Genomic DNA, 9166 nt, shown 5'->3' on the forward strand with positions numbered 1-9166 from the left:
AACATGCGATTAAAAACTTTTAAACGTGATAAAAAAATAACAAACATAATATAAAAAGAAATTCTATGATATAATTAATTTAAAACCTATAGAAAAAAAATCAATATGTTCATATACAAACAAAGGTTTAAAAATATATATATTTGAAAACTTCTACACTTTCTAAAATGTAAACTTATATATATATGATGTAATATAGTTAAGAAATTCAAAACTCCCGTCACTTTAAAAAGTTTAATTGGAACCAATATATAAAAGTTCATCATTTGGTTCAAATATATATATATATATATATATTTAGGCACACATATTTATAAGGTATAGAGAGGTAAAATTTTGGTTTAGAAAAGAAGATTAGAAAAAACAAAAAAAATTAACGGGCCTCAAGCCCGGTCCGAGACCCGACTGGCCCGGCCCGACCGGCCCGTAGCCCATTTGGCCCGAGGCCCGAAAGCCCGAAGTTTAATGAGCCTACATTTTTTAGGCCCATGTCCTTATAATTTTCGGGCGGGCTCGGGCCGGGTTTCGGGCTCCGGGCTTAATTGACATCCCTACATATCCGATATCGGTTTCACAGCTGGATTGTCGGTGGGCGACGAATGAAGGATTGACATATATGATTTAATATATTTATTCTTTAATCAGAGATCGTTTAGTGTGTTGATACAAAAGATACAAGAGAGAACGATAATTAATACGAATGTATAAGATTTGAATGTATCGATTAATAATTGGATATCATTTAAACCGTCTATAAAAGAAACACACTTGTGGATCCAAGATGAGTTATACCTTTGATTATGAAGACGAAGTAGTCCAAGAAGCCCAGCGAATGTCACGCGTTAGGTCGGCTGTTGCTTCCAAAGTTTCCTCTGACTTCGCGTCAAATGATCTCGACCGCGAATATTTGTCCACTTTTTGTCTTTTTGGTACAATATGATGATATTCTTTTGTTGAAACGTACGCGCGAAAGAAATGACTCTGTCAAACGGCGGAGTGTTCGAAGATGGATAGATGCTCATAAGTCCTCCATTGGTTACTTGACAGACACAGACTTGACTACTGATATTCCTAGTGAATCTTTTTTAGCTTATGGTTTTAATATTTTGATCGATTGTAATTCTCCCAATTTCATCCTCGTTTTTACTCTATTTTGGATGTAACTCAGTGTAATCGCCAACATATATATATATATATATATTGTGTTTGTGGGTTGGATTAAGCTCGAACAAAAAAGAGTTGTAATTCACCATATTTACAAGTGAATATAATCAGTGGGTTGTTGAAGAATGCGTATTCGTTTACTTTTTCAGGTAAGATACTAAATCTCGAAACAATCTGAAATTTTTTTTATTTGTCTCAGTTATTCGAAATATGAAATATGCAGGCTTTTTTGATGATTCAATTCGAAAACTGATGGATTATGTGGTTAGGGACTTGGCTAGGAGAAGATATGATACACGCCTTGGCTCGGAGAGGATGGAACAAGGCCGAATCACAGTCTCTCGCACTTCACAGAGAAGGCTCTCGAATTTGCATTCGGATTGTGGAAAAAACGAAGGGGAATTGGATGGATCTTAGTTTCAATCACCGGCTCTAAGAGGCTCTCGAATTCAAAACTAAGAAAGGGAAATGGAATGGATCGAAGGGGAAGCAAAGGATAGTAGACCTCAGACACATCAAGGCTTGAGTTCGGACACACCAAACTCATGATCTCGGACACACCGAAGATCGGGATAAATTTCGGACAAACCGAAGAAGAGTTTATAAAACTCGAAATGTTTGAGACATTATTCTAAATTGCGACGGAAAATTCCGTCGCAAGTTTCGTCGTTACGTGAAGGGTTTTTTTTGCAATAATGATGGTTTCATGTTTTTCCCTTTTGATTTGATTAAACTGCGCATTCATCATGTCTCTTCTGGTACGTTTCACACTTTTAGTTTCTTCATGAATCAACTCCAATGTTTTTCACGTCTCCTTGGCAATTTTGCGACCTTGAATCTGCTTAAACTCATATGGATCTATTGTGTTGAAGATTATAGTAAGAGCTTTGACATTTAGTGCTGAAGTTTTCTTCTCTTGCAGTGTCCACTAAGCACTCGGTTTGATGATCTCTTTCCAATCAGTGAACACTTTTGAAAATTCTTATCCTTCTTCCATAACATTCCAAGCATCTTCATCAATACTTTTGACCAGATTTATTATCTTCATTTTTCAATATCTATAGTTGCTCGAGTCGAATGATGGTGTCTTTCCTGGCGTTTGAAATTTCTTGAATGTATGCATTATGCGTCACGTAGCCTGCACTGATACGAGAAGAAATTATCTTACGACCGGTGACCGAGCTCTGATACCACTTGAAATAACTGATGCACTCAGATGCCACTCAATCGATTCTATTCATTTATAGGAATTTCGCATATACAACTTGTTTCTTTTGAAGTAGCAATGCGCACCACAATATTTTCCATGAGTGCTAGCCTCCTACATACCCAAGGTTCGTTATGTCGGATTTTACTCAATTCCCTCTCAGATATATATATATCTTACTTATAAAACAGAAACTTTCACCAACGCTTGCACTCGTTTTTCTACGATTTTTTTCTATTAAACTCTGTATTTCTCAGCCTTCATACTTCTTTTATATACATACGTCCATATCTATTCAGATTTATTATCACCTTATTGTTTATTTGTCTTTATCTTTTAACTACAAGGTTGTTAGTTCTTGATTGTCTTTATCTTTTATTTCTAAGGTTGTTATCTTTTCCACAAAATCAAATTTTGAGATTTTTTCTAGATTCCCTACATAAACCACCTTAATAGATATATTTTTATTTTTCAATTTTTATATATATATATATAATTTATCGTTTACCAAAAAAAACCGTCTATAAAAAAAGGTTGTACATATTCTAATCGTTAATAATTGACCCTTCACAAAAACTAGAAACCCTTATCCATATTCACATTAAAAAATAATAATAATGATTAAGGATGTCAAATTGACAAAATTTAAGGGAAAATAATTCCCAGAAAAGGACCATAAAACCCGTTGACTTCAAAAACTTTTCAATAAAACGTGCAAGCAACCCATAGCTTCTTCTCCGACTAAAGAAAGCCGCCATGAACACGTCGGAGCCACCGGACTCAGGCTGGCTGATGAACACCGGAAAAGTCGCCGGATTCGTATACGGAATCGGGATCTCCATCGGAATCCTCCTCCTCATCACCACAATCACCATCGCCTCCTACTACTGCACCCGCAACCGCCTCTCCGCCTCTCCCATGACCACGTCCAGGAACCGCCGCCGGAGACAGACCGAAGCCTCCGTGGAAGAGCCCTTCGACCGGTTTGACCTGACGGTGGGGCAGATGTCGTCGTCGGGTTTGAACGAGGATACGATCAAGAGCTTGCCGAAGCTTCCGTACGAGGAGGCGAGAGAGAGCTACACTGGAAAACGGGAGGGGAGTATTAGAACTACGACGCTGTCTTGTTCGATATGTCTTGCGGATTACAAGAGCAAAGACATGATTAGGGTTTTGCCTGACTGTCATCACCTGTTTCATGACAAGTGCGTTGACCCTTGGTTGTTGTTGAATCCTACGTGTCCTATTTGCCGGTCTTCTCCTTCACCGTCTCCGGTCGCCGGAGTTTTCCCTCGGGGATTAAACTGAGGAATGAGATCATTTTTTTTAAAATACGTACGGAGCAAAGAGAAGTTGTTTAAACATAGCAATGAATTGGTGTTGTTTTCTTCTATTAATAATGTTCATGTGTTCAAAAAAAAAAAAAAAAAAAAAAAAGGTGGGGCGTTATTACAATCAATTTTAATATTAAATTAAGTTCATTTTATTTTGTTTCAGTTTCGGTATAGATTCAAATTTTATTGATAAAACATTTTATTTTTTTGATAAATTTTCAATTTTTTATTTTATATCTAGTTCATTTTTTATATTTATACACGTTTGTATATGTATGTACGCATGTAATTTTACTTGTATTTTTTTAAATGTAATGTGGCCACGTCAGATTTTTTTATTTTCACGTCAGAGGCTAACGGCAATATTTAATACTGTTTGGGAGAAATCTTATGCCGACAAACTCACGCTAGAAAACTCACCTACGAAATCTCAACCGTTAATATCTATACAGAGGCCACTCATAAACGACGTCGTGATTTCTCGATATTCCTTGAGAATCCGCATTGAGTGAAACTCGCATTTTGTCCTTGTTCTTTGGCTTCCTCGATAATATTCATCTCCAACTCGAATTTGCTTCTTCTTTTTTGCTTCGAGAATCTATCGATTATGTAGAAGATCTCGATTTTCTCTGTTAAAAAAAAAAAAAAAAAAAAAACAAGGTGGGGCGTTATTACAATCAATTTTAATATTAAATTAAGTTCATTTTATTTTGTTTCAGTTTCGGTATAGATTCAAATTTTATTGATAAAACATTTTATTTTTTTGATAAATTTTCAATTTTTTATTTTATATCTAGTTCATTTTTTATATTTATACACGTTTGTATATGTATGTACGCATGTAATTTTACTTGTATTTTTTTAAATGTAATGTGGCCACGTCAGATTTTTTTATTTTCACGTCAGAGGCTAACGGCAATATTTAATACTGTTTGGGAGAAATCTTATGCCGACAAACTCACGCTAGAAAACTCACCTACGAAATCTCAACCGTTAATATCTATACAGAGGCCACTCATAAACGACGTCGTGATTTCTCGATATTCCTTGAGAATCCGCATTGAGTGAAACTCGCATTTTGTCCTTGTTCTTTGGCTTCCTCGATAATATTCATCTCCAACTCGAATTTGCTTCTTCTTTTTTGCTTCGAGAATCTATCGATTATGTAGAAGATCTCGATTTTCTCTTTCGCTGTGTCTTTTTGCCTCATCCCCATGATTGCCCAAGCCATCGATGTCCATTACTGCGGTAAATTTCGTCTGGTTCCCCGAGAATTTGATCGCTTTCGTTACGGTATTTGATCGATTTTAGCTACTGATAGGATGATGAATTGGGTTTTCGAGATAGTGGTTGATTATCTTGATTCTGCTCTGAAATCCGACGGATGGTTGAGAAAAATCACAGATTTCTTAAGCTTCAATGTCTGATACTTTGATTCAGCTCTGAGACACGATGGTTACGTTCCTAGTTGTTAATTGGAAGTGAAAACTGAAAAGGACTTCTTGTCTTTGAATATGTCTGGTTTTTGTTGCTGTTGATTGCAGATAACAACGCAGTCAAGGTGAAAAGGGTTGACATCTCGCCATATCCAATCGTTGCCTGCAACTTTCAGTATCTTCGCCATCACAGGTAGCTTCATCTTTTTACTTAGTACCCTTTTAACATTTTTGGCTAGAATCTATACGAATGCACAAAAGATCTTTGCTTGGTCGAGGCCCTTTTGATGATGTTTCATACCATGATATGATTGTATATGCAGTTGCTTTTTGTGTTTTCTTGTCTGAACTGTGTTGGATTCCTGTTTCGAGATCCGTGTTATTGGTCTCAGTTGTTGTTTAACAAGTAGAAATCTGCCTCTTTTCTTCATGTAAAAGGCATCTGTTTTAACGGGCGTTCCACTTCGTTTGCGTGCTTCTTACAAAGGCCGTGCGATCTCAAGGGGAAAGCTGGTGATTGAAGTTTCATACTTTTGGATGGCGTATTCACTCCGAGACATATGACCTTTGTGATGAGACGACTTGTCCTTATTAAGAGATATGGAGAAGATTACATATTAGGTAATCTTTTCGAATTTTCTCCATATCTCTTAATAGTCCTGTGACAATGAGAGATTTTGTGGTCTCACACTCGCAAGTTCTTCCCGGATACACGCCACCTGTAAGTTGATTTACTTGATCCATGGTTTTGATCATTTGCTAAGTTAAAGAATTTTGCAAGTGAGACATACCGATGCATCGCGGTTTTCTACCATGTATTCGAATTTTGTTACCCTTTCGGTATCGTTAGCCTCGTTTTACTGACTCGGGCATGGAACGGAATCAAGAACTTAATGTAAGATTACAATTCTTAAGCTTCTTAAGTCATGATCAACCATATGATCAATCATAATGCATAAATAAATTGATACTGAATCGCATCATATACCTCTGACCATTGATGTATCGTTGTAGAAATGGACCGAAATTTTAGATCTTCTAAACCTACGTTAATATATGACCGGGTCTAATGGAAGTTTTAAAACAGTAAACTTCCAACAATAGGAAGTCCTACACTTAAAAAGTCTTGTATTTCTGCATGACAAGCTCTTTCTTTCTTGTAGGTTCTTCATATGCTTGATGCAGACGAGGAGCATGCATCAAGTTTTCATTCAGACAGTCAAGCAATTCGTTAATTACTTTTAATAAATAAATCAAACCCGTTTATACATTTTCATTACCTTAACCCATTTATACATTTTCAATTATACAAATTTATTCTGTTCTATAATAATTGTCTGAAATAAGAACCAATGTTAATCGGTTAGATTTGGTTCGGTTTTAGTGTTGGTTCGGATCAGTTCAGTACCACATAAGAACCAAAACTTGATATATTGCATATAAATCTATATATAGGGGAAACTCCCGGTGAGTTGGCAAGGAGTATGATCAACATACCGAGAGGTTGAGGGTTCGGCTCTTGAATTAAAAAATCGCGCATGGTTTGCGCCTAAGGCGCACAAGCGCAAAGGAAATCGCATCATGTTATAAAAATAAGGCACTCAACAGAAGGCGGTAGAGAGGTGCGCCTTATGACGCGTGAAGCGTGAAGCGTGACGCGTCGCTTTTTTGGTAGCAATTAAAGAGATTAAAGAGTGTTGAATAATATTAAAGTATTTCCTCGTAAATCTGTAAAAAGACTCCGAATAAAACAAAAAAAATTCGGTCAATTTGTCATAATAGATATTGACTACAATTAATTGTTATATAATATATATATATAGTAGCTATTGCTTCACGTCGTGAACATGTGCTTTTTTTTCTGTTTCGCGTTAAAAAAGAAAGACAAACACTTCTTTTCTCAATTGCTTGAGAGTTTTGTAGACAAGTGGCTCATTTTTTTCTCCATTGCTTGATAGGTATGTAGTGTAGATTTTATTTTCTATTTTTCATATAATAAAATATGTTCACATATAATAATTATGTATATCACTGAGTATAGATTTTCTATTCAAACTATTTGCTGATGGAGTGCGTGGATTTTTTAAAAATCGTGTAATGCCTCGTATATATGTTCAAGTTTGTTTATATAAATCTTTTAATAATTATGTTTTCTTTTTATTTTCTAGTGATTCTAGTAATGGATTCGGGAAACAGTTCGGGAAAATATACCACAAATATTTCTGACCCAGCGCGAAAGTATGGTACTCCAAATCCTAGTAATCGAAATAATTTTTTATGCAATTTCTGTCAAAAAGTTACTAAAGGAGGAGTTTATCGGTTGAAACAACATTTAGTTGGAGGATTTAGAAATGTGATCAAATGTTCTCGTTGTCCCGAGCATGTGAAAATAGAAATATCAGATTTTATGGAGAAAAAAACATCTTTAAAGATTGAAAGTCAAATGATACCTCGTGAATTTGAACTGGTTGGTGACTTGAATGGGGAAGAAGAGGGAGCTTTTGTCAACAAAAAACAAAGAACAAAGGGGCCAATGGATATGTTTTCAATCCTAAAACTGATCCGAAGAAAGATGGGAATGAAGTCTATAAAGCCATTGACAAGAAGCTCAGGGAGAAAACTTGCAGGTCAATAGCAAGATTTTTTTACGATAATGGAATTCCGTTCAATGCAGCTACCAGCCCAAGTTATGCAGAAATGTGGGAATCTATTGGACAATACGGTCCAGGGTTGAAACCACCATCCATGTATGAATAATTAAGAGTTCCACTTCTTGTTCAAGAAGTAAGTGATACAGAGGTATATTTGAATGAGCACAAGAAGGAGTGGGCACAAAAGGATTGCTCAATTTTATCGGACGGGTGGCGTGATTCGATTGCTAATAAGGATATCGTAAACTTTCTTGTTAACTCTCCAAAAGGTTCGGTTTTCCTTAAATCAATTGATGTCTCAGAAATTGTAAAAGATGCCAATTTATTATATCATTTGCTTGATGAGATTGTCGAGGGAGTGGGCGAGAAAAATGTGATCCAAGTGGTGATAGATAATGCTTCTAATTATGTCAAAGCAGGTAAACATTTTTTTTATTTTTTAGTTTTATTTATCTAAATATTTTTAATAATATTTTTTGTTAACTTGTAGGAAAATTGCTTGAAGCAAAACGATCACATATTTTTTGGACTCCGTGTGCAACACATTGCATCGATCTCATGTTGAAGATATCGGAAAAATTCCAAAGATAAAAAATGCAATAAAGAAGTGCATGCACATGAATGGCTATATATATAATCATGTTCCGCTTGTGAACATGATGAGGCGATTTACAAGTCAAAGAAATTTGTATAGGCCCACAATCACCAGGTTTGCTATATCATTCATCACTCTTTCGCAGTACCACAAACAAAAAAATAATTTGAGGAAAATGATTACTTCATAAGAATGGAACGAATCCAAGTGGTCAAAAGAAACGGGAGGTAGAAGATTGACAACATATCTTTTGCAAGAGAGTTTTTGGAGGGATGTGCTTTATGCTCTTAAGTTGACAGGACCTCTTGTTAAGGTTCTCAGGATTGTTGACGGAGAGAAAAAACCACCGATGGGTTATATTTATGTAGCCATGGATAGAGCTAAAGAGACAATTGCTTCGAGTTTTAGATTGAAAGAGGAGCATTACAGTGAAACATTTGAGTATATTGATAGAAGATGGGAATGCCAACTTCATCGATCTTTGCATGCAGCCGGTTATTTTCTAAACCCAAGTCTCCATTATGATAATCCAGACGCAACTTGTGAAGAAGTTATGAAGGATATCTACGAGTGTATTTCCAGATTGTCGCATTCTTTCGATACGGAAAATCTAATAATAAAAGAATTAGCAGAATATAGATCTGCAAATGGTCTATTTGGTTTACCGGCAGCCATTAGACTAAGGAATACACAATCTCCAGGTATCAAATTTTAAAATTTAAGATATATATTATATTACTTGTGTTATATTAGGAATTACTAACATTTTTTTTTTTACA

General features: G+C 35.7%; 1 protein-coding gene, 1 long non-coding RNA gene and 1 pseudogene across 3 annotated transcripts; all 3 read left to right on the top strand.

The window, feature by feature from the left end:
- Positions 1-2895: 2895 nt before the first annotated feature.
- LOC104809946 (putative RING-H2 finger protein ATL71) lies at positions 2896-3802 on the top strand. The gene has a single exon (XM_010536078.1). It carries the CDS (start codon positions 3128-3130, stop codon positions 3677-3679), a length of 552 nt encoding a protein of 183 aa, XP_010534380.1. The 5' UTR covers positions 2896-3127; the 3' UTR covers positions 3680-3802.
- Positions 3803-4701: 899 nt separating this feature from the next.
- LOC104809947 lies at positions 4702-6524 on the top strand. 2 transcript variants are annotated; one of them, XR_771231.1, is made up of 4 exons: positions 4702-4953; positions 5250-5334; positions 5580-5862; positions 6305-6524. It is a non-coding gene; the product is annotated as an uncharacterized LOC104809947 (long non-coding RNA). The 2 variants fall into 2 exon arrangements; XR_771230.1 differs by having other exon boundaries at positions 4708-4953; positions 5629-5862.
- A 1924-nt stretch (positions 6525-8448) lies between these two features.
- The window catches only part of LOC104810162, a 3120-nt pseudogene continuing 2402 nt past the window's right edge, over positions 8449-9166 (top strand).

Source organism: Tarenaya hassleriana, unplaced genomic scaffold (genome assembly GCF_000463585.1).
Source record: "Tarenaya hassleriana unplaced genomic scaffold, ASM46358v1 Cleome17, whole genome shotgun sequence".
NCBI classification, from domain to species: Eukaryota; Viridiplantae; Streptophyta; class Magnoliopsida; order Brassicales; family Cleomaceae; genus Tarenaya; species Tarenaya hassleriana.